This window comes from Ursus americanus, chromosome 12 (genome assembly GCF_024610735.1).
Source record: "Ursus americanus isolate L20-20 chromosome 12, mUrsAme1.1.p, whole genome shotgun sequence".
NCBI lineage: Eukaryota > Metazoa > Chordata > Mammalia > Carnivora > Ursidae > Ursus > Ursus americanus.
The window spans coordinates 21916456-21943028 of record NC_142138.1 but is presented as its reverse complement, the minus strand read 5'-3'; the positions used below and the strand labels follow the sequence as shown (position 1 = coordinate 21943028).

Sequence of the window (26573 nt, the reverse complement as noted above, 5' to 3'; positions counted from 1 at the left end):
CTAATCCTGACGCAGCATGTAGGAAAGGTCTGGAATTCCTGCTTGTGAAAAGGCACAATGTGATAAAACTCGAGATGTTCACTACACTCCACGGCATTAGCCTTTTCAACACTCCCAGGAGGACTTACTGCATCTTTCTCCTTAAAGCAGGAGCGTATCATTTCCACGCTGCTATACTTTCTGCGTTTTAAATTCTCAATTCCTTTACTCTGGCTTTGTTATTCAAAGTGCAAAAATGCCAACTTTTTTATTTCACTTTTTCTGTCAAAAACCCACATGACCCCATAAATACATATTTTTGCTGTTATAGAGTGTGTTTCAAACCTCTTTTCATTTCAATGCAATAACTGATATTTTTTTCAGAGTAAAAAAGCCACAGTTGAATATTTTTCAAACCCATAGAGCTAAAAATATTGACTCATTATTAAAATTTAATTTATGAACATTTTTCTTCAGATAAACTCCACAAACCTTATGCAGTTCTGGTCAAATCAAGATTTATGGTCTTCCTACTATGTGAAAATAGCGATGCTAAGGAATTTTGAAAGATAAAGAGATGAGTAAGGTACAGCTCCTACCATCAAGGTGCTCCAATGCAGGGGACAAGTAAGCCATGAATCACAATATAAGCTAGAATGGGATTGTTGCCATAGCACAGAAAAAGGAGCAATTACACTGATTAAAAAAATATATATATTGGGATGTCTCTGCAGAGGAGGGAAATTCGTGTTGTACTGCAAGAGCTGAAAAGAGTAACCTTGGTTAAACAGTGAGAATAAAGGTACTGAAGACTAAGCAATTTGCTTTTATTTTCCCCATGAATTATTTCAGTTAGTGATCAATTTGTAAGAGCAAATATACCAATTTAACCATGGATTCTGACAAGTAGCTTTTAAAATGAATTGCATTCCCTTCATTTCGATGCATGAAAAAAAAAAGTCTTTTAAAAAATAGTTGGCTTTTCTCTTTCTCTCTCTGTCTCTGTCTCTCTCGTACACTTGCTTCTTTATCCAAGAACAGTTACCTAAGTCAGTCTGGCTTTCCTAACAAACTGGATTGTTGCTAAATGTGTTTAAATGATCATGGGTTTCTTGTATCTTTTATCTTAGATTTCAATTGAAATACAGGAGTTCAACTTTAGTGATAATAAATGAAAACCTGATCTTATTATCATGAAAAATCATCTTTTAAAACAGCACTCCAGCTTTCCATTCTGTTTGCTCTGAGCTACTTATTTTTCATTCCCTTTTAAAGTTTCTATTTAAACGCACCTCTTTGTCACATGCTGATAAATATTAAAATACCAGGAAAAATCTGCCTGACTTATTTAAGCTGATAATAAGAACAAAACACAGGATGTGTGTGTCCTCCTTCCTTTTCTGGCTGTGGTTAAGTGGTAAGGAGATTTTGAAACCTATAATTACATAATAATTGGTATCGCTACATTCTCTTCCCGATGAAAAGCCAGAATTTTTGTAGTTTGCCACAAAGACAGACAAAAACAAATTGCCTAAGTGGTATTGTCATTTCTTTGCTCCATTGTTTTAAAAGAATTTACCAAAAGAATCCCTAGTTGCCAAGCCCTAGTTACTGTGCCAATAATCACAAAAGGATCTTTCCAACAACATCTCTGGCTAATGAGCTAATTTATAGAGCCATAAATATCACATATTCTCCTAATGTTTGTCAGTATTTATTACAAGAATAAGAAAGCAATTTAAATATTCAAATGGATGTCAAAACTTCTTAGCGCTTTTGGCTAACAGAAATGAAGAGCAGTGGCGTCTCACTGGCAAAAGCTAATATGATGAAATGATAGGAGTTTCAAAACCACCTCCTTTGATCTCCAGCTATGTAACACCAGTTATATGTTAAAACACTCTATTTAGTTTCCTTTTATCAAACTTCTAAAGGAAATAGTACATCAGCACACCAGGTTTTTGAAGCCCCCAGACGGAGTACTATTTTCTTCTCTCTGTTTCACATCATGGGGCTCTAGAGGCAAACTTACTTTTACTTATATCTTCCTCTCACCTTGATTCTTGTTCTCAATCTTTTTTCTAATAAAAATATTTTTAAAAGGGTGTACCATAAATACTTCCGAAGCCAATGAGCCAATGGAATCTATGTTTTTGTTCCTTTGTTTTTAGAAGTTGGGCTTTTATATTATTATTTCCGTTATCCTCCTGGCTGTGATACCAGCAAGAGAACACAACATGCAAGGAAGGAAGATGGTTAAGGATAAAGCAGTGGGAATAACATAGCTGGAAAGAGAGAAGTGTTCGAGGCAGTGCTGTTTGGTGTTAGAAAATCTCAACAGAGCTCATCTGGCTTGTTTTCTCCTGTGGTTTTACTCAGGTCCACTGCCACACTAGTGGGGACAGATTCAAGGGGGAAAACTCCATTTTGGACCTGTACCTTGCATCTTACGTCAAGTAGAATTACTGTTTGATCTATCACCATGGTGTTCCTTCAGCATAGCCCTGCCCCTCCATAGCTCTCAACTCCGCATGGAAAGCACATGCATGGCGCAGAAAGATGAGATGTTGGGTTTCTTAAACACACACACACACACACACACACACACACACACACACACACATTTGAGGAACAAAGTTGGATGACCTCCAAGGGAAATGATTTGTGACCTGGAAAAGCCTTTGGTTTCACACCTGGAAAGGATGTAGATTCAAACGGGGCCTATAGTTGACGCTCGGGGGAAAACCACTAACATACCCTGTGGGATGCTCGAGCCAACCTGGGGGCCCCTCAGGGCCTCTGAAGTCAGCTGTCCTGAAGTTTACTGGGGCCAGCAAACCGAGGTGAAGTTGCAGTATCAATACAGCTCTGCCTCCTGCCTGCCTTCGGGGAAGCCCCATTACCACACATCCATCACGCCCTGAAAGCCCGGGCGTGCACATGATGGGAAAACTATTCACACTGCTTTTCATTTGGTTTTACATGGAATGAAGGAAAGCTCCACTCTGCCTTTGAAAAAAGTCACCAAGAGACTTTATAGGGCCATATGCAAACGAGTGCTATGATCCTAAAAAAGTTTCTGCACAAAGGACACCTTGATTTTGAAACCTGGAGATAGGCCTCACCATGCCGCTTACCTTGCAGGTTGACTCTGGAGACAGGTGGCTGACTAGCAGCAGCTGGGGACCTCCTGTGGAGACAGAGAGGAAAGAAGGCCTGAGTCTTTGTATGAATATCACCTCCATGTCTCCCTCCCCTCCACCCCCGTGATCACCGAGGAGTTTTCCAGGTCATAATGAGCTATCAAATGACATAATGTTATCTCCGGAAGGCCGTCTCCCGTAACCCTGGTAGATGACTGCAATCCTCTCACATCCAGATGGCCTGGAATTTCCCTGTGCACAGCCTCCGGGAGGCTCCAGCTCTCCAGGAAGGAAGTCGTTTACTCCAGGTCCCTAACCAGCCCCTCCGTTTCAGGTTTCACTGTTCCAGGGGGCCCTCAGACAATACGCTTGCTCAGGAATAACACCAAATGTCAGAGTGGATCCCGATTCCTTTGGCAGCGCTGCAGAAAGTCATGCCAGAGGACCCCTTAGAGACCAATCAGTCCAGGCCTCCCCTGTGCACCTCAGGAAACTGAGACCCAGAGGGATGAAGTCAGTTGCCAAAAGTCACGCAGGAACAGGAATCCAGCTTCCTTAACCTCTGGACTGGTCTTTTCGCAGAGGAACTGGGCATTATTCTACATTGTAATACGCCTGCTGATGTCAAGAGTCCAATGAAACAAGCAAACAAACGTAGGCTCCACAAATACTGGGCTCCACCTTTTGTTTTTTGTTTTCCTTTTTTTCTTCTTTATCTCCCAATCCCACCCCCCCGCCCAATTTTGCTGGTCTCACCAACTTTTTCATGCTTTGTAGAACTTCTGCCCAGCACATGACAGGAGAGCCTCCCTCAAATAGTCTTAGAGCAGTGGCCCTCAAACTGTAGGCTCATCAGAATCATCTAGAAGGTTTACTAAGACCTCCTGCTAGGCCCAATCCCCAGGGTGTTTGATAGAACAGGCCTGGGGTGAACTTGACAGTGTGCATTTCTAAAAGCGCCCAGCGGTATGGATATTGCTGGTCCAGGAAGCCCATTTTCAGAATCACTGGAATAGAGGGCTGTCTGCCCCACTACAGAGCAATAGGACATCAGCAACAAGCAAGAGAATGAGGTGCTAGGCCAGTCTGGTTCTCAAGCATGGATGAGTATCCTACTCACTTGGGGAGCTATTAAAAATATGATTCCCTTCCCCATCCCTGGAGAGGCTATTTCAGTATATCTGGGATAAGGCCTGGGAATCTGTATTTTTCACATAAATCTGTGAATTCTGACACACAACCAAGTTTGGGAAGAAAGCCATGTTCTAAATGACAGAGAATGACCTGCAAGGATATGGTGAAGAAAGGGTCTCCATACTGGTATGGCCACAAGGTCTCTTCCTAGATTTGTAAGTGCGCCAAATCCATCTATGCTCCATTAGGGGCAATCTAGCTTCTAGGTAGCACACCCGATAGCGGCAGGGTCTGACGCACAGGGTGCACACTGACCGAACATTTACTAGCAAGGTCATCCTAGGCAGGCTACTTTTAAACCCTCTGTGATGTGACATTTTCTTGTGTGGCGAGGGAAGAAAAACTGCCATCCAAGGATTACTTTTTTTTTTTTTCCTGCTAAACATCGTGCTAGGTACTTCTTAGCTTCCACTGGGAATATAATCATCTCGTTTTAAGGAGAAGGAAACTGAAGCAGAGGTGAAGAGGTTAAGAAACACGCTGAAGTGCACATGGTTGCTAACTGGCATGGTTGAGAGTCCAAAGCTAAGTCTTTCTGAATCCGAAGTGCATTCTCTTTCCACTATTCCATCTGCTGATAACACCTGCAGTCATACTGAGGGCTGTTTTTCAGGAAAAGTTAAGAGATTAAATTCCAAACTTCTTAGCTTAGTATTCAAAGTCCTCTGCTCTTTGGCCTCAACATAACTTTTCCCAGCTTATCGGCTGGAATTCCTGACATTTCATCTCAAACCATTGACTGGCTGTTTGATCTCATGGATCCTGTGCTTCTCCTTAATAGCAGTTTAAAACTGTAATTAAAATAGACACTAAGTACTGTTCATTATAGAACTCCTTGGTTTAAACATAAAACTTATGCAGGCAGGGAACAACTTGTTTACTACTGGATCCCTGGAACCCAGGATGGTCCTTCACATGCCAAGCACTCAGTGAATGCTTAATGAATGGAAGAAGGAAGGAAGGAAAGAAGAAAGGAAGGAAGGAGGGAAGGAAGGAAGGAAGGAAGGAAGGAAGGAAGGAAGGAAGGAAGGAAGGAACGGAGGAAGGAAGGAAAGAATGAACTAACTCGTACTTTGCCAAGGCCAAACTTGATCGCTAATTTTTCCTTGAACACGCGCTATCCCTTTCCCGACAGTGTGCAAGCTATTCCTCTGAAAGGGAGCTCTCCCTGCACAAATCCACACATGTAAATATCACCTGCCCTTCTGTGATACTGTGATTTATAATAAGAAATATATATTTGATCTTTGTCTTCATTCCTACCACAGAGCTCCTAAAATTCATGGAATTTTAAGAGAGTTGTAAAAAGTGTCCTTTGTTATGTTAATGAGATTTATGGAAAGCCTCGAGGTAACCTAAGGATGGGGGCTGATTGCCAGGGGACCAACCACCGGATTAGAGGGTTAGCACTTTCAGCCCCACCTCAGACCTCTGGGGAGACAAGAGGAGCTGGAGATTGAGTTCAGTCACCAGTGGCCAATGATTTAATCAATCACGACCACGTAACAAAGCCTCCATAAAAACCCAAAAGGACTGGGTTTGGAGTGTCTCCAGGATGGAGAATACGAGGAGACTGTATCTCTTCCATTTGGCTGTTACTGAATTATATCCTTTTATAATAAACCAGTATTCTGGTAAGTAAAATATTTCTCTGAGTTCTGTGAGCCCCTCTAGCAAATTAATTAAAACCCAAGAAGGGGCGTCAGAAGCACTGGTAACAAACTGGACTTGGAACTGGTGTCTGAAGTGGGGAGAGTCTTGCAGAATGGAGCCCTTAACCTGTGGGATCTGATGCTATCTCCAGGTGGACAGTGTTAGAACTGAGTTGAATTGCAGGGCACTCAGCTGGTATTAAGGGAAAATTGCTTGGATATGTAGGGAAAAAAATCCACACATTAGAACTGGTGCCAGAATCATACCTTCAAAGGTGAAATGCCATCTTCCTGCAAAGGATGTCATCATATTAGCTAAAAGGGACCCCTCTTCTAATATCCCATGGTGCTTTGTACCTTTAGCGTTATTTCCTCCTGTTACAACTCATAAGTGTGCATATTATCCCCATCACTAATCTGTGACCCCTTGATGGGGGGATCCAGTGCCGACTCCTTTCTGTATATCCCCTGTGGTCCCCACCAACCCGCCTCACAAACAGTGGGCACTCCATAAATGTCGGTGAACTGTTGATTGAATGAACCCTTGATGTCACAATCATTTGAGGAGTCAAATACCACATGGATGTTTTATCTGGTTTCCTTTTCCTCTACAGTCTCGGTTCTATATACCACTCACTATTCCCACGAACCCAGCACGCGCTCACATTACTGGGCCTTTGCATGTGCTTTGCTCCACTCATTCCTTTCCTCCTTTGTAAGTGGCAGACTCCTTCCCCTGTACAAGGGATCCCCTCAGCCATCACTTCCTCAACTGCGCCTTCGCCCTGTGAGTAGTCACCCTCTGTGCTCCTCGTGGCTTGCTGCCTTTGCCCCACCCTAGCGCTGCTCAGAGGGTCCTGCAGTTCCTACAGTTTCTATTTTCTTGTCTGTCTCAATTCACCTGTGAGAAATGAGTAAAGACTGGATCTCCTTCATCTTTGTAACCTCGGAATTGACAAAATATTCGCTATGATAGAGGTATTCAATATGTATTCACTGGATTAATAACATGTCGTTAATAATTTTATTTTACCTGTCTTCCTGAGTTCCAAAGAAGGCTTTTGTGCAAGGAGACATTGAACTAGGGGACCCTAAATGTTTGGGAATCTCTGCTTTCTTAACAGTTTGGCTATTTGCAGCACCCAATTCTCCCAATGACTTCTTGAAAATGACACAAATTACGTAAATTCCTTTGTCCCAGGAGTTAATTTTGAAAACATAGTTCTTATTTAGAGTTGTTAATTCAGATTAGCATCTGTGTGTGTAAGCTTTGCAAAGGCAAGAGCCATATTTATTTGGTTTACCACTTATTCCCAAGACCTGGTGCAAAGAAGAGGTTCAACACATACTAAATGAATGAATGACTTCTGGAAGCTGCATTATTGCTTACAGGGCATGAAAGCGCCAGTTAGAACCTGTCATGAGTGCCAGAAGAAAATGTCATTGGTTGCCCAGTTTCCAGTGGTCCCTAACTATAGAAGAATCGTAAGAAGTTATATGCCTGGATTAAAGATGGTGATACTGAAAGGGAGGATAATTTGGCCACAGCAGTTAATATTTTACAGCCCTGAATAACACAGGGGAGAAAGAACTGGACTATGAATAAGAAGACAGGAATCCTAATCCTGGCTCTGGCCCCTTCCAACTGTATAGCCCTCGGCAACTCACTGAACCTCTTGGTTTCTTCCTCACTTGGGGAAAGCAGGCGGCAACTCACATTTACTGCTAATTTACAATGTGCCAGCTCCTGTGTGAGCACTTTTACATATATTTCCTCACTTACTCTGAGGAAATTTGGCTGGGTTCTTTCCCCTCTGAATGCTCGAGATTTTATTATTCTCAGCTAATTTAAATTCCATGCCAAAGGACATAAAGCAATGAAAGATATACATTGAAAACAAAATTAAGTGGTTATTAATTCTTTCTCAAAGATTACATGCATGTTGATTAAATTATGTCTCAGAAGAACATTGATACAGAGATGTTACATGATTTCCTGATAGCCACTGGTAATTTCTGCGATGTTAGAGGAACAGCTGAATGATGGGGGACACCTCTTTACTCCCAGCTGCTCTATTTCCTGGTTATCAGACTGAAGAATGGTGGGCATTGTCACTCGTAAGTGATTTCTCCATCAGCTGAAGCCAGCAAATGCTTTAGTGATGCTTATCTGAATTAACAGCTCTAAATGAAAGCCATATTTTCAAAATTAACTCCTGGGACTCAAGAAATAATAAGCTTTAATTTGAAGCCAAGAAATACAGGCCCAATCAAGCATCTCTCAATGGAACATTTCATGGAAGTGCAAGGAAATCACCTCAACAGAAACTGAGGTTTTTACCCTTTGGGTGGTAAAGCTCAGGCAGACAATGAGCTATTTTTGTGCAGAGCAAAGAGCCAAAAGATAAAGGAAATCTTGACTTATGAGAAGTATAGTTCTATGTGGGAGTTCCTTTTCATATAATAAACCACACTATCCAGATGTCTTAAGAAAACCATTCCAAGGACAGAATTATTGCTTAAATGTTACATTTAAGGAAAGGAGTGGCACCCTGGAACCCAAGTCAAATATCCCAGAAAGCAACTTGTGAGCTCCATAAATCTTACGGTTTCAGTTATTAAGACAAACGAATATGTGGGAGAAATGCTCTCAGTATGGTGGATCCATTTTTCTTGTCCTCAGTTTTCTTTGTTTGTTTGAGGGCATTGATGAGGAATAGGATGGAATGCATTGAATGAACACTCCGTTTTCCCATCTGCCCCTGCTAGGCTGCTTCACTAGTAGCTAAAGCCTATCACTCAGTTTTCAGCCTGAGCTAGACAGGCAATCTCAACTCCTGGTGAAGTTTTAGTGGTACCTGTGCCCCGCCTTGAACTTTGGTGAGGTGGTGTTGGTTTCAAGAAAATACTTGGAATCGATAAGAGGATCAACTCTGTACAAATATGGGGACGGATTTGAGGAAGATCATCAGATACAACTATCCTACTGCTGGAGATCTATTCTGTTTGGTGAGTGTGGTTTGGTGTGGACCAAAGGCAATGCAAAGGGTCATGATTTGGAGAGTGGTCCTCAGCCACAGTGTGAGAGTGCACTCTGGGTCAGCTCTGTATGTGACAATTGTGGTCTTAGGGAATTCTAGTTCCTGAAGGTTTATGTGTCTCAAAACCCTCAAAACTGTGGAAAGACCTGATTCTCAAGAAAGTAGCTTGAGCTGACATAGCCTATTATTCAATATGGTTAGGTGGAATGCCTCCACAGTTACAGAAAAAGAGTATTCGAGTTGCTTGCTAACACACAGTAACTGAAACCATCCCCCACCTCTTTGCCCTAGAGCTATGCAGGACAGTGACCTTGAGTCCTCTGAAATGTATCCTTATTAATCTTTCCTCCCCAGTTCCCACCTCCATCATTTCTTGGTCCAGGGCTTCGCTCCAAATATTTTAACATTTTTAAAAAAATTACTTATTTATTTATTTTGAGAGAGTTGGGGGAGGGGCAGGGGCAGAGAGAAAGAGTCTTAAGCAGGCTCCACACTCAATGAGGCGCCAGATGTAGGGCTCTATCTCAGGACCTTGAGATCATGACCTGAGCCCAAATCAAGAGTCAGATGCTTAACTAACTGTTCCCCAGGTGCCCCATTCACTCCTAATATTTTAATTCTGAAAACACTCTCCTAGCTCATGTCTCTGCCTTTGGGTTCTCTGACCTTCACCTATTCCATAAGTTCTTCCTAAGTGACTCTCTGTTAAAAAAAAAACCTTTAGAGATTTCTTCCCATAACCAAAAAGACTTAATGGGTGTAGTGAACGCAAAGATGTGAGGTAATAGAAATAGAATATATTGGTCTCTGCCCCCAATTCCTGGCACAGAGCTCCTAAAACTCTTGTAACTTCCTAAGTGATAAGAGCACTAGAAGCATCTTTTGTTCTAATGAGGCAACTCTGGGCGGGCTCCTGGGAGGGGCTGGTCACCCAAGCCATGATTAAGGGCTTGGAATTTTCAGCCCCACCTCCCATCCCTCAGAGAGGGGAGAGGGGCTAAAAACAGAGTTAATAATTGATCATATCTATGTGATGAAGCCTCCGTAAAATCCCAACAGCATCGGGTCAGAGAGCTTCCAGGCTGGTGAACATACCCACCCTGGGAGGGCAATGCCCCCCAAGTCCATGGGGACAGAAGCTCCTGTGTTCAGGACCCTCCCAGACCTCGCCCTGGGTAGGTCTTCATCTGGCTGTGCATGTGCGCCTTTATCATGTCCTTTACTCAACTGGTAAAGGTAAGTTAAGTGTTTCTCTGAGTTCCATGAGCTACTCTGGCAAATTAATTGAACCTGATGAGGGGCGACTGGAAGCTGCAATCTGTATGCCATAGGTGAGCACAGATGATAACCTGAGCGGTGACTGACGTCTGAGTGGGAGGCAGCCCTGTGGGATGGAGCTTTTAATCTAGGATCTGATGGCATCTCCAGGTAGGCAGTGTCAGAACCAAGTTAAATTGTAGGACACCCAGCTGGTGTCCGAGACTTGCTTGTTGTTGCGAGAGTGGGGGACCTCCACACATTTCGTGACCAGAGTGTCAAAAATGAAGTGTTTTCTGTTTGTCAAGGAGACTCACAGGGAAGAAAAACACAGGAAGAACCGGATTTTCTCCTACATAGGAAGAAAATGACTGTTTTTCCTTACAAAGTACACAGCAGTGACAGTCAGGATATCAGGCTTCAGGTCTGACTCTGCTCTTCACCAGAAGTGGTGTGTTCTTGAGAAAGTCATTTAATCTCCCTCGGCTTTGTCTCCTTGTCCACAGAGTGGGGGCAACAACACCTGTCACGCATAGCATTTATGGTGATTCTAACTGAGATAATGGACGTGAAAACTCCAAAGTGTTACACTGTCTAGATTCAGCAAGACAAATGTAACTATCAGTTACAATAGCTCACATGTATGGAGCACCTGTGGTGTGCTAGATGCTGTTATAAATGCTCTACGAATAGCACTCGTTTCATCCTCAGAGCAGCCCTATTTTATAGATTGGGAAACTGACATGTAGAGAAGTTGTGCACAAGTCACACAGCTGTCAAGTGGTAGGACTGAGTTATGGAATCAATAGGTATGGCCCCAGAGGCCCTAGTCTGTAAAGAAAAAAAGGTGGGTAAAGGGAAGGAATCTCTTCTGAAAAAATAACTTTCCAAAAAATTGGTGGTCTTTCTCCAACAATTATTTACTCAAAAATTGATATGTGTGATGAATATTTATGGAGCATACACTATGTGTCAGGCATTTTGCTACATCTTGGAAATTCAAGGAAAAGTAAATGTAATTCTAAAGGGGCCTCAAAGGACACACAGTCTAGCGGTGGACAGAGACCCATAAATGGTGTGATAAGGCTGGGAGAGTACTCTGGGGCCACGGAGGGGCAGTCAGCCAGGCTTGGTGGGGTCAGGGGAAGCCTACTGGTAAAGGTGATACTAGAGATGAGCTATAAAAGACAAGGAGGATTTAGCCAGGCGATCACTGGCAGGTGGAGAGAGACATTTTAGGAAGACAGAACAGTAAGTCCATAATTAGGATGGAAAATAGAACATGCAGGGAACAATCAGACCACAGTTGTTAGAATGTGATCCCATGTGGCCAGAGACCTGGTCTGATTATTCACCACCATATGTTCTGGCACTTCCTGTTTGAATGCAAGCTTTGAAAGGGCAGAAAACTTGTCTGTTCTGTTCACTATTATATTACCAGTTTCCAGTAAAAGGTGGTGCCCAATAAATATTTGTCAAAAACATACATGTATGCATGGATGAATAGTATATACTAAACAAGTCCTTCTTGGGTGAATCATTTAATAAATGAACAAACAAGGAGTATCACTACACAAGAGGCTGGGCACGTCTCTAGCCTCACGTATAAACCCAATCAACTATCAATCAAACTAACTTGAGTTGGATCATGCGGTGCCTTGGGCGCCATTCCACGATCATTGATTCTAGGACCTTCGGAACCCTGTGGTGATCTTTTAAAATGCTGGATAGTGAACTGCACAACACTTAGACTCACAGATTGAAATAATTTTGGAGGAGAAAGTTATGCGGGAATATCGAGTTCAAACCTTTCATTATAAAGATGAGGAGACCAAGGTTCAGCAATGTTCATTGAAATGACCAAGGTTATAGTTATTTGGGGGCAGAGGAGGAGATAACTCCACTCTTATTCATCAAATTACATGAACCTGTTTATATAATATCAAAGAAAGGCGACTTGGACTTGAACTTTTTGCTACCTTTAATCTTGCATTTGAATCTCTGAGTTCATTAATAGCTATTCCAAAAGAATTTTAGTAGAATTTATGGCTGTTACTGGTAAGTATTCATACTGCCCAAAGTAGTAAATATGTCAACAAAAATCCTCATCTCACTCTTCCACTAGTTGAACTCGCACTGTCTACAAAGTGTTAAGGGCACAAAGATTCACAAGATCCAGACTCATTTCTAACATCTTACCAGTTCTAAAATACTACGGTGCTCCATCCTATTTTCAAATTTCATCATGTGTCCTAACTTAGTTTGTAGGGCAAATTTCCATGCAATAGTGTTTTTTTCTTCTTCTTCTTCTTTTTAATGTGGCTTACTGTTTTTGCCTTTATGGAAGGGATTCGTAACTCCACAAAAAGTCCATGCTTACTTGTTGGACGCTCCATGAAGGTTTGTCAGGACAGTAAAGTTGTTTCTCACACTTCGCAAGCTGGCGAGGACCTGGAAGGACAATGATCAGGATGGTTAGGAACAAAGGGAGATGAACGGGTAGGTTCAGAGGCTATATTTGGAAACTGCACCCAGGGGCAGAGGGAGAGCGAGCCAGGGCCAGCATGACACATACCTGGGCAAAAGGCGTTACAATCAAGTCATCGCCATGTCTGGTAAAAAGAGAGGAAAGAAACAGGTAAGAATGAATTTGAATTATAACTAGGACATATAAGGTGTAATATTAAGCCATATCAGTGTTAGCAACACAAACGTTACACAAGTTCTTCTACCCGGATATAAGGCGGGACTGATCTAGGCATAAACGGGAACCTTGGGAATTTGAAAGAACAAAATACCAGGTTCGTGGCTCCTGGGCTTACAGTGACACAGAAGAGCACTTGCAAGTGAGCACATATCCTCAGGGTACATTCCCATCAAATAGCAGACCCAGAGTACTGTAATTCAAAGCAGCTTGGTTGCCAGAGCCAGGAAATTCAAAGGGAAGGCTGCTCACAAGCACACACAGAGTTGGAAAAAATGGCGTAACAGTCTGGATAAAGGTTAACTTTGGATTTCCTGGCTTTTGTTGATTTGAACCACAGCCTCAATGCCATTTAAACACAGATTTCTGTCTGGGAATCCCATTACTTTTTGTTTTTAATATAACTTTTTTTTCTTAAAGTACCCAAGGAAAAGCTTTTAATGGGAGTGTACGGACTGAGCCTACTATTACCATATCACTCTTGCTCATTTTGTCCCAAAGATCTGATTAAGCCGTACCTAGTGTTATGTAAATCTGTACTTAGGAACAGTCGAAAGCATGTTTTCAGAAATGCACTCTCTCTTTGGCACATACTTCCATAAATCTTCCTAAGCCCACATTCAGCAAGCTCTCCATAAAGTCATCAGAAGACACATTATTATTAGCTGCGGACACAAAATCGGGCCAATTTATTATTTGTGAATTGAGACAGCTGCACAGCAGTTGGTTGACAACGAGCTTCCTTCACTGTCTGATCTTCTCTGTCCTCATGACTGCCATAACAAATATGGCACCTTATTGGTTAATAACGTGAGCGCAGCCAATGATTATTAAGCACCTGCCCCGTATCAGGCATTATATGGGACACAGAGATGCAGAGCTGAACAACACATAAATCCATGTGGGCCTCTTCTCTAACACGGGCTTTTACTTTGGGGTCTTATCTAATATAATACTTTGCTTTCTATCTTTGTCTTTAGCTAGAAGTCCCCCTTCAAGTCACTCTAGTCAAGTTCTTGTGCATCTACTTTGTACAATGACTACAAAAAGAATACTGACGAGAGCATCCTTTGCGTGATTCCCTATGTCAGGCCCCGCACTGACCACTTTATGTGCATTGTCTCATTTAATTCTTGTAACAAGGCTTAAGGCAAGTACCCTTAATATTCCCATTTTAAAGATGATATCAAGGCTTGGAGAAGTTAAGCTACTGCTTAACGAGCACATAGTAAGTGGAAGAGCTAAGATTGTTGATTCCAAAAATCTGTGCTTTAAACCATTATATTACAACTATTTTATGATGACCCTGCATAGTTGGCAGATTGAATTACACAAAATCCATGACCCACCCCCAACCCCCAGTTACAACACTGTAGGGGAGACAGAAAGAATATTCAAAACACCGCGACAGATACAGAATGAGAACTGCAAACACTTCATGGGGAAACTTAATGGGGTGTAAAGGAGAGGTAATAATTACAAATTAGAGGAAGTAGGACAGGCTTGATTGAATGAGCGGTTTTGAGATGAACTTTGAGGGGCAGGTTCTAAAAAGTGTGGATGGTAGACGCCACCAATGAGAGAAATGGCCAGAACAAAGGCATACATGGGAAGTACTGAACGTGCTCACTGAGATGCCTGGTGGCTGTTTGGGCAGAGCTGAACAAATTAACTAGAGATGTTTTTAGAGGTTAAGATTAAAAGGTCCCCCACACTCATCTTATGGGTGGTATGGACCACGGTTGTGGAGGTGGTGCTTAACTCACAAGGAAGAAAGGAGCTCGTGAAGGTTTTGAGTGAGAGAGGCAAACAGAAAAGTGCTTTAGAAAGTAAAATCCTATGGACACCAAGAGACAGACTGGAGACAGGAAAGAGCCAGGAAGAATGGTTAGGGGGACAATGCAGTCATTCAGATGAGAAGAAATTGGTGAGGCAGAGGAAGAAATGGGAAAAGACAAGTTGAAGAGACCCTAAGTCTCTTCCAAGGACTCAGCATTTAATTGGCTAAGGGGTCATAAAGAAATACTATGTCAGTTTAAAAAATGGGTGTGTGGGAAAATAGTGAAGTCATGAGCAAAAATAAGAAAGTAAGGAGAAGCCTGGGGGAGGAGATGTGTCGCTTTCCCACAAGCTGAATTTTAAGATCCTCAGTGATATCCCAGTGGAGACATCAAACAGGAAGCCTGAAATATGGGAACTGGAGCTATACATTTCAGAGTTACCTACAACAGTGGGGAAAGTTAGAGCAACAGCAGGGAGTGGCTTCTGGAGGTGCGGGAATATAGAGAAAGGGAGCCCAAGTAAAAGCCTCAGGGTTGCTGGAGAAAAGCCAAAGGAGAGCCAGAAGAAGGTGCGGAGAGGAGCAGTTGTGATAAATGTAGGGTGGTGAACTGTACCAAGAGCAGCCCCTTCCCAAGCTATTATCTTGAGATGAACTTTCCATAGGTGAAATACTTGCTATTTGTTCATATTTCTGCTATGAAGTTCACATTGTTTATAAGGCATTGGGCTGAGTTGGGGATATAAGGTAGTGGAGTTAAGAGTTAATAGGTCATCTAAGGCTCCTGGATTTCAGGAGTCTAAATACTCAGTAAAAGCTAAACAGACAAATAAAATCTCATACATATGTAGACCTAAAGCTGATGAATTGTTGAATCAATGGGGAGTTACTAAAATGGTGCAAAGTATTGACTGAAGGGAGGTAAACACTAAGGGCGCACCCCGTCAGCATGACTTTACCATCATGGAACTTCTGGAGTTTGGGAAAGCAGAAAATTCAGAAGCAAGAGATGGTCTTGCAGGTCCCCAGCGTTGGTTCCCTTAAGGGATTTGAATGGCAAAAGCTCACGCTATGTATTAGGTAGTAGCTGCTAGAGGAGAGGATCAGACAATTTATAGGTAATTTATAGCAAGTGTAGGAAAGAAACAAAACCAAATTCCTATCTGAATACAGCCAGATTATTTATGAAACTGATCTAAAATTTTTAATCACAATTTAATATTATTAATGATTAGAATAAGATGACATGGAAATAACACAATTAATTATGACTAATTATGAAAACTGATATACTTCTTAGTTTCCCAAACTGCTAAGAGGGCAGCGCCAGATGTTCAGAATCATGGCATGAGCAACATCTAGTGACAAAACCAGCACATTACAATTTTGTAGAGTAATATGTAATGAGAACCCCGTAGATCTTCATGAGTGTAGTTCTGCACTAAACAATGAAATGGTTTTCCAGAAAGCAAAAATGTTACTGCCTTCCGCTATACCCTCTGGATTGCACTGGTTTTGTCCTTTTCTGTGTCATTACAAATAGAATTTCACTTGTAACGCTGATTTTAGTCTTACAGATTAGTCAAGAGCACAGATTTTGGGAGCCAGACAGCACTGGTCTGTTTCTGAGTTGCACAACTACTGGCTCTAAGACATTACCCAACCTCTCTAGGCCTCAATTTCTTTATTTGTAAAGTAGGGTGTTGTAAGAATTAAATGAGTTATTATACATGTACAACTCTTACAATAATGCTTGGCACATAAAAGCATTTACTCATTAGTTACAGCTATTCTTATTAGTAGTAGGTATCATTATAATTAAAGAATTGCATGTCTATCTTCCCCACTGGTGAGAAGTTTTTCAGAAGAGTCATATCTGCCCCTATTGCAGTCAAGAGAACGAATAATGTACTTTACAGTTTACAAAGCATTTTCACATACAACATTTCATGTGATAAGAGAATGTTCTTGACCCCCCAAAATGGCGCAACCAGCTATCTTGTTGGTCAAGCCTGAAACGTTCCCCCATAGTCAGCCACCAGACCCTGCTTATGCTAACTTGCAAATACTTATTAATTGCCCATTGGATCTGCTCTAAGGTAGATCCCTACCCTTCTATTATGGAGATCACCAAAGCAGTCTTCCATTTGGCTCCTGGACGCTAGTCTTTAGGCTTGTCCACCCTACAAACCACTCTTCACTGTTATCAGAACTATCCTTCAAAAACATTTCTCTGCTTATGTATTTTCCTCCTTCAAACCTTTAGTAGCTCCCCACTGATTTCCTTCAGCATAAAGACCAACTCCTTTGGATAGGCACTTCATGATAAGGCTCCTGCTTCCTCCTCCTGCCTTGCCTCTCACCACTTCCCCCTCCACTCACATTCTCTGCCTCAACTGCACTGACCTGTGCTTCTCTACAATGCTCCAGACAACTAAAGAGTAGACAGCACGTGGCCCTTCTTCCTGCATACCCCTCCCCCTGGCTAACTCCTCTAGCTTAGCTCTAACTGCTCAACGTGGGCTAGTCCCCTGCCTGGCCAGACCTTTCAAAGTCCTCTGCAAACCCTTCTGTGATTGCCCTTACTCAAAGATATCAAAATTGCCTATGGACTCACTAATCTTTTAGCTCCCTTGAAGACACAGAAAATGTTTTATTTGTTAGCAAGTGCCTAAATTTAAATTTAAAAGTTTTTGTTAAAAGAAAGAATGAATATGATCCTCATAACAGCGGGGAAAGCAGGCAGAGCAGAGATTAATATCATTATTTCTATTTTTCATCTTCATTTTGAGTCTGTATTTTTACTAAATATCCATATGATTTAATCATCCACACTCCTTGGATTTAAGCCTTGAATACCCATTTACTGTGCATGTTACTTAACTTCTATAAGCATCAATGTCTTTGTCTTTAAGACAAGAAAATTATAGTACTAATTAAAGTAAGATTATGGGGGGCGCCTGGGTGGCACGGCGGTTGAGCGTCTGCCTTCGGTTCAGGGCGTGATCCCAGTGTTACGGGATCGAGCCCCAAATCAGGCTCCTCCGCTGTGAGCCTGCTTCTTCTTCTCCCACTCCCCTGCTGTGTTCCCTCTCTCGCTGGCTGTCTCTATCTGTATTAAATAAATAAATAAATAAATCTTTAAAAAAAAATAAAGTAAGATTATGGGAATTAAATGAGTTAACACATGTAAAGTACTTTAAATGGTACCTAGCACATGGGAAATGCACTTTTATTTTACGTGCACTTTTATTTACAGATAATTTAGACACTGTAAAGGAGATTCAATGCCAAAGTCAGGAGGCCAGTAAGTGTGATGGCTGTAGCTTAACTCAAGTCCTCAACACCGGTTGCACCTCTTTGGCAGCCCATTAATAAACCGGTCTTAAATTTAAGTGAGCAGTTATTAATGCTTTTCCTCTTCATTCTTAGGTCTTATTTCCCTTGAGTGCTCTCTCTAGAGACCATTTAGCTCTCACACAAATGGAGGCTTTAAAAAAAAGCTCTTTGCCTATATAAGGCTTTGCAAATGGGGTGACCGAACGAAGGAAATACGGATCTTCCTTCCCTGTGGATTTGCAGGTGGATTGTCACAACTCCATCCTGTTCAGGGTGGTTCCTGCCACAGTTTTGAACAACGTAACTGGTCTCACCAGTTTCCAGTACTTTATGTGCCCATTGGGAAATCCGTACCTCGGTGTACAAAGGCATTACGTTAGAGATGACTTCAACACGGGAACAAAAGAGAAATCAGCAGAGTATTGCCACATCTAGGAAAGCATCCGAAATTTCCTCAGGGGACCCAATGATGATCTTGTTTTCCTTACTAGAAAGCCTTATTTCAATCTCTCTTTTGTTGCTAAAAGTTAAAGCCAATTTTCCATTCACATTTTTACTCCTAATATCTTCTCGCTCACATCTTCTCACTCACCTAATATCTCTCCCTGTCTATGTTTCCTCTTACTCTTCTGAAAGTGTTCAGATGAGAAATGTGGAAAAGCTCATGTTGTCTCTACCACTGGGGTTTAATAAAGACAGGAATTATGCACGTTTTCCTACATAAATCCATGATGGCACTGTACTGAAAATGAGGAGCTCCTGAGCAGGGGGCATCACATAGCCCCCACCCAATGACCTTCATATCAAGACTCTAGACCTATCATTGTCCTTCTTTTTCTTGGCTCCATAGGTAGAAGGCAGGAAAAGCAGTGAGAGGCTTGGGGGTTGCTGTTCCTCTATTCATTTCAATTCACTCTGAAGAGTAATAATCAGGTGAAATATTTTTGAGAGCATTACTTCAGTTTAGTTCAAGCTAGTTGTGTGAAACTGGACTTTCCAGCATGGTTCTGATAAAATAAAATACCAGAAAAATCTGGATATTATTCAAGCTCCTCTTTTTGTTGTACTGAGGAATCTAAATTCCTAAACTGACAAATATATAAAAGTTTTACTGTAATGTTGAAACATTAGCAAAATAAAAAATTGTGCCATTTTTATTCACTCAAAGATTTTAAGATTCTATTATCAGTATCTTTGATAGCCAGCTCTTATGTTGCCCATTGTTTTCTTGAGAAGAGCTATTCTTTTTTATGAAAGTGTGTCCTTTCTATATTTTTTCCTTTTAATTTTAAGAAGTCTCTTTCTTAAACAAACAAACAAACAAACAAACAAGAAAAACAGTGAGAATGATACTGGATAACTTACACCTAAAATTCTTACTTGCCTAAATTCAAAGTTGGCAATACTATGTAGGTTCTAAGTTAGGGGGAAACTTTTGCTGGTTGGTAAACTGAAAAGAGGATAAATGGTGAATATTAGGGACCCTACATGCAGAGTCATTCTGAATTAGATCTCTCTTTTTAGAGCTGTAGACTGAGTTGACTGTAATCTCTAAGTTCTCTTCAGGTTCAAAATTTTCATAACTTTTTGTTCTTAAAAAAAATCTTCAGAGTTTAATCTGAAATTCAGCTAGAACCTTCTGGGAAGCCTTGGAATGACCCTGAGACTCATCATGCTGTTTGGCAAGAGTTTGGGGAACTGTGAGCTGCCTCCCGAAGCTAGTCTTTCACCTGTCAAACGCTATGTGAATGAAGCTCTAATTCCTTTCAGCTGACGCCGATTCCTATGCTCTCCACCGACAACGTCTAGAGAGGTGTTTCTCCTGGTAAAAGAGGAAATTCCAGGTAGACTCAGCCAAGCCCCCAGGCCAACCTTGATCAGAAACATCCTTGGTTCTACATCATCGGCCGCAAAGTGGTTACCTCTCCTTCAGCTTCCGGCATCCTGACTCTGCACCCCTCTGTTTTCTACCGCGTGGTAGAGATTCTACTTTGCAGTTTGAAGAACACAGGCAACCAGAATTGAAAAGGTTCAATTAAGGTCAGTCTTAGCTACATCATGGGATGCAGCATAGCATATAGTTGTGGGATGGGGGCAGTTCTCTCAGTCTCTCAGAGGCTCGCTTTCATTATCGGTACTGTGGAGATAATAGTGGGACTTACCTGACAGGACTGCTGGGAAGATTAAAGAAATAACACATATGTCAGGGCCGCTGGCCCCGTGGTAAGCGCGTGTTAAATGTTTCCTTCCACTCCGTAGTGGAGTTATGTGGGTGTTCCTCTTATCTTTCTTATTAACTGTAACCTCCCTGAGAGGATGCAACCTTTCTGAGAATATCTGTTTTTAACTCCTCTATGATTTTTCCACTGTTTTGTTAATCTTTTATCCCCAGAGCCTAGCATGCTACATGGTACATAGGAGAGATTCAGGAAGTATTTGCCAAAGAAATGAATTTTGGCCCACCCAATGATTGAGACATTTTTAGGCCAGGGGTGCTTCTGGAAGAATCTGTTGGCAGAAATGCCCTGGGGAATCCTTTCTTACTGGTAGCTTTAAAATGTCCCCTGCCCTTTTCACAAGAGGCTGACCCTTTATAGCTTCATTTCCAACAGCACAAGAGAGCCCAGTGGAAATTTCCAGGCCAGAGACTTTAGGGAGCTACCAATATTTTTATAACATACAATGTTAAAAACAATTGTATGTGTGCCCAGAAACCTTTTAAGGCATGAATTCCAGCATCCAACTTTATTTGGTTTCAGAAATTTAATAAACGAATAATACAACCCCACCATTGTTCTTTAAAAATTAGAGATCTACGATTAATAGCAGCAAAACAAGAACATCAGCTGTGTTTAATAGGGTGGCAGAGTGTGCTGTGTCTCACCAAGGAGCCAGGCAACAAGTGGGCATTGAGTTAAGGTTCCAGAGAAGGGACACAGACATGCGGCTGGATGACAGCTTATTAAATGTCACCAAGCAAAGACCACTGAGAAAGGAGGCATGTCCCCAACTACTGTTTTTCTTTTTCACCATAGCCTCATGCAAACTGCACATGCTGTGGAAAATTCAAGTATGATTTGCAAAAACTGTTAAGGTTCTCAACCCATAAATGATTCAACAGTTCAGGAAATGAAGCTGAATGACAATTTTTAAAAAATGTATCAATAACAGATGAAAACTGCACACTGTGCCTGAGACCCCAGCTACATATTCTCATGCTGGAGGGCACTAATGTCTTTAAGGATCATCACTGTCACCTCTGCTCATGCTCATTTTTCTCCTCCCTCCTTCCCACGGGTTAAAGGGGGAACAGTTGTTGTTGCTGCTGTGACCGGTTAAAGATGAGGTAAGTGTGAGATGGCAGGCCACCCAGGGCTCGTACTTACTGCTCGCTTGGAAGTGAAGAGTTTCTTGACATCGCCTTTGGTGACAAGTCATAGTCGCTGTCTGATCTGTAGAGAAAGGACTCTCTGCGCTGGCTGTGCCCGGGAAAGGTGGCATGGAGCACCAACCCAGAGGAAGAGCTGGCCTGGGGGTCCAGAGGGCTCCGACCTGGGGAAGGGCCATTTTCCACATCAAAGCTTAAGAGAAAGCAAAAAACGCTGGTCACATAAGCATGGAGGAGGACATGTGACACACATACATGGAGAACCAATGTGTGCCAGGCATCTTACACAAAACTTCACACCTGATGCACCATTTTAATCTTCCAAACAGCTCTGAATTGTAGTCATTATTATTCTCATTTTGTATGAAGGAAATAGTCCCACAGAAGTCCAGTCATTAGTGAATAGTGGAGGCAGGATTTGAACCCTGGAGCAAAGCCCCATGGCCTTTCAGGGGCAAGAGTAACTTTGACAAATTCATAATAAGAGCCAACCGTAAAATCATTTGGTGATAACAAGCCACTTCAAAGACAGCATCCAACACAGCTCTACGTGTCAGACGCTAAACTATCACTTAAATGAGTCTTCGTAGCTGGGAGGCTTCTTCCTGCCATAAATAAACATCACGATCTCATTAAAAATACAATATGCATATTTCTCCATGTTTCAGGAACAAAGTGCTATCCTGAAAACATTCACTGGCTGATTAGATGGGAGGCCCAGTCTGAGACTTAATATTCACACGCAAGTTTAACCACAGAAAATGATTTAATTAATCTGATAATATCAAATTACCCTCAAGGGCTGCAGAGCTTTGTCTCTGGAGGAGGGTAAAGCCACTGGCTCTAGCATAGGAGAACCAGTAGGATTTCTAGTCAGTCTGCTCACCCTAGGAAGGTACCCTCCAGCCCAGATTAGTCGAACGAGCTCTGACCAATGAACACACTGATGGGAGCAGTGGAGATATTATCTCTTGTCTTCTCTCCCTATCCTGGTATCACATGAGGCTCTGTGTCCTTCCCATGCTCTCCATCATCCCCGATGCATTTTCCTTGGGTACACCACCTCCCTTTGCTTTAAACTGCCAGGAACCCTCTTGCCTACCATTTCTCTAGACCACTCCAGCAGGTCTGCTTCAGCTCTGCAGAGAGGTACTGAGGAAGGTATGCAGCTGGGAATGTTCTCTCTCCCAAGCTAGATCACAAGAGTGGGCTTCCTTCATACTCATCAAGCTGCCGTTATTTATTTCTATACTCAAGGTCTTTCCTTTCACTCGTTCTTACAACCCTCTCTCTTGGGGTGAATTCTGCTTATATTTCTTTAGTTTACAAATCGCTTTCTGATCGATGATTCCACTTACTCCTCATAACAACCCTGTAAAGTATACAGTATGCCCTCACTCGACATTTGAGGAAAATGAGGCTTAAAGAGATTTTTAAATACTTGCTCAAGTTTACATGCTCGTACCTTATAGGGTGAGTACTGGAAGACCCAAGTCTTCCAACTCATTTCTCTACAACCCTAGACTTCTCTAATCACAGCGTATCAGAATGGCTTGCTGGCTAGCTGAGTGCAATTTTTCCTCTGAATTCAAACAAAATTTGTGTTTGGTATGTAGAGAGTAAGATTATGAGCAGCCTTAACTGTTATCTTGAATGAGGACAAGAGAAGCAGCAAATTACCCTGAAGCTGTAGGCTTCTTTGAAACGGGAAAGAAATAACAGAATGCAGGGTTATAATGCTTCCCCGGAGACCATTCTGAGAAGCTGCTTTTAGCCAACCTACAAACACCAGGTGTCTGATAAGAAGCAGTGGGTGAGAATCTCTGGTTAAAAAGACAAGAAAGAGCCATAACAATCCAATATGTATTTGGACTTTCAAGGCACCAGTGCATGGATTTTCACAGCAGGCTAATGGTCTGGGATGGAGCTGCCTTTCAGAGACTGCAGGCAAGCAGGCAGGTGGGCAATCACTCACACACACCAGCTTGTTTCTCTGCCTGCTTCGAGGTAGAGCTATGTTGTAAGCCAACTACATTGCAGCAAGTGAAAATATAATGAAAGCTGACTTGCAAACTTTCCTTGGGGGGAGATCTATACTAGTTGTTGAGCGAAATAAAGAGCTTCTTTGTGGATAAGGGCTCCTTTGTGCCACCCAGATCCTGAAGAACTGGTAGGTCCTGACGCTGGCTCTGAACTCTTCTTAAGGACAAAGAGGTAAGTTCTTAAAAGGTGACCGTGGCCCTTAAGAATGGGCATGAGCTTCGAAGTTTCATGTGCACTCATGTTATTCATTTTGGATGTATCTGTTCAGCCTTGATGGATATTAAAACACTGAAATACTTTTGTAACAGTTGGCAGCCAGCTGTTGCCCCAGGCCCTCCAGAATTTGCTGGTCTCCCCGGTGATGCAGTAACTAAGGGGTTGGTGTCTGGAACAGCAGGGGTCTCTAGCTTTAGCACTATGGCCTGCATCCATTTAATTGGTCAGTGCCCATGCAGCAGCAGTCATTAAACATTATGAATGCGTGTTCCTGTGCTAAAATATTAGACAGGCACCAAGTGGGTATGCCTACCGAAGTCTTAGAACTTTTACCACTGAGAGTTTCCACCAGGCCTCACTCTGCCCCATGTTCTGCTAGAGGCATTCCTAGTGGGCAGAAAGTTTAAATCCACAAGGCATTACCCTTAAAGTGGATGTCACAAGGCATTCTGTCCCCAGGGTTTGTATATCAGAAACTTGGTCCTACCAGGTAAGCAGGGACTAGACCCAGACACCAAAACTCTCTCCAGGCTGTTCTCTTTTGCTTTTGTTTTTGTTTTTGTTTTGTTTTGTTTTATTCTTTATCGTGCCTAAACTCTAAACTCCTAGAAGAGCTTGCTGGAATTCAGAAAAAGCCAGGGAAGAATTCTGGTGCAAAGAAGCAGTCTCAGTGAGACAAACGGCCTTTCATATTCCCTGGGGCACTGTTTCAAAGCAACCAACACAGATGTACAACTTAGGAACAAACATGAATCACCAACCAGACACCAGCCCCAGTCACAGCAAACTTAGCGGGCAGACATCACAATACATCCCGCAGACCCAGGGTGGGAGGACGGGTATGAGCAAGGGGAAGATTGAGGACAGACTTAACAAGCAAAATGAACAGACCACACAAATGGAAACACAATTAGGGAGAAAATGGAATCTGAAATATCAGAAACAAACACATAAATGGGGATAATTCATTTAGGATGAATTATGTAGGCTAAATTTTTTGCACCTGCCTTAATCAGGACACACATTTCACCTTTAGACTTCTTAGTATTAAAGAAATTATTATAACAGCTATAAGAGTTTTATATATTATATAAAACATAGACAATAGAGAAAAAAATGCCACTTTTATTAGTTTAGTATGTTTCCTCCTGAATATTTTTCCTGTAGGCTTGGAGCATGATTTTTTTGTACAAGTATTTTCATGTTCTGCGGTTTTTGAAATTAGCATTTTTCATGGCCTGGCACCTAATGGTTCACGAGAAGCTGTACCATACTTTCTCAAGCATTTTCCTTACTGTTGGCATTGCACCTATGACCTTAAATAGCATTGTAGTTGATATCTTTCAGCCTATAGCTACTGTAATATTTAGATGAGGTCACTCAGAAGTTTCAGATAGATTAAGCGAGGATGTCACTAGTGAGTTTCTGAATATTTCACTGTACTTCTCTGGAAGGGATTGTCCATATCCAGCATGTGGACAGAAACAGTATTGCCTCTCTTCTAGGTTCAGAGAAAGTCCCATAATGACTCTCTCCTGTCCAGGATTCTGCATGTTGCCCTCCCTCATGATTCTGCCTGCTTCTCCCTGCCTTGGCCAATCACCCTGGGCTGAGTCAATTGCTCCTCGTCTAAGACTGAATATTTCAACAACTTTCTCCTGCTTTGTATCTAGAGTCTCTGCCTCCCAAGGCAGTGGTGGTAGCAGGTGACACTGGGGGTAGGAAGTGGTGCTCCCGGAGATGGGAATGGCCTTCCCGCCAGTCTCTGATAAGTCACTATCTTCAAACTTCAGCTCAGGGCACCCCCTCCAGGAAGTGTTCTCTGACCATGCAGCCTGAGTTTGATGTAAACACACGTTCCTCTCTGCATTCCCCTCCGCTCCTTTACTGCAATCCTTGATCACAGCATGTGCACCTCTCTGCTTAATTCTCTATTTAGCTGATTCCCACTAGGTTCTTAGGTTCCAGAGAGAGGGGACCCTAAATTACTCACTTTTGTATGCCAGGAATGTGGGTCAGAGCCTTGTAATTAACAGATCCTCAAAAAAACGTCAGCCGCACCGATTGAAGAACACTGCGATTTACTGTGAAATGTTTCTCCTCTCCCTTCCCTCTTCCTACCTGCTTACTCACATCTCGGTTCCCACCGACATGGGGTGCTGCTGTTTCTTTCAAATGAGTCTACAGAGATGGGGCAGTGACTTATTTGATCAGACTTATAAGGTGATGATCTAAGAATTCAAGTAAAATGAAAGGGGAAAAAAACAAAACAAAAGAAAATAAACTTGGACACACGGCTGTGTTCTCCCTGAACGAAACAATCTTGCATCGAAAAATCACTGCCTTGGAGATTTGAGATGGCGACATCTTTACACAACCCCATCCTGGGAAAAGCCCTCCTATGCCACTTTGTTTGCCATCTTCAAATCTCCTTCTTTTTTAATAAAAGTGAGAACCTTCTCTGCCCCACACTTTCTCTGCTGGAGGTTTCCATTCCCTAAGAATCCATGCAGAGCCAGCTCCGGACTGGTGCAAACAGCGAGCCAGCAGATGGCAGAAGACAGCTACAGCTTCCTCCAGGAGGCACCTCCCAGCCTCCAGTCGGAGCAGCTGGGGCTGCGTGCCAGTTTTGGAGGGAGAAATGTGACTGAGGCCTTATTCATAAGCCTAGGAGGAAAAATCAGGGATAAAGAACAGAACCACAAGGTATACATGAAACCTTTTATTAAACTAAGAGAAGCTCTACTTCCAAGAATTCAAGCTGAGCCAGGTGATTGCAGAATTGCCTGCAATTGTTCTCAGGGCGGCTGTTTCTTGACCCCCAATTACCTGCGCAT

General features: G+C 42.3%; 1 protein-coding gene across 1 annotated transcript; it reads right to left on the bottom strand.

Annotated features, from left to right (window-relative positions):
• Nucleotides 1-26573, bottom strand: LOC148109157 (3',5'-cyclic-AMP phosphodiesterase 4B-like). The gene is made up of 6 exons (XM_087866314.1): nucleotides 26566-26573; nucleotides 21476-21670; nucleotides 12842-12878; nucleotides 12647-12717; nucleotides 3117-3169; nucleotides 1-38 (listed from the first exon to the last, which is right to left on the bottom strand). The coding sequence occupies exons 1-6, from the start codon at nucleotides 26571-26573 to the stop codon at nucleotides 1-3; spliced, it is 402 nt and encodes a 133-aa protein (XP_087722440.1).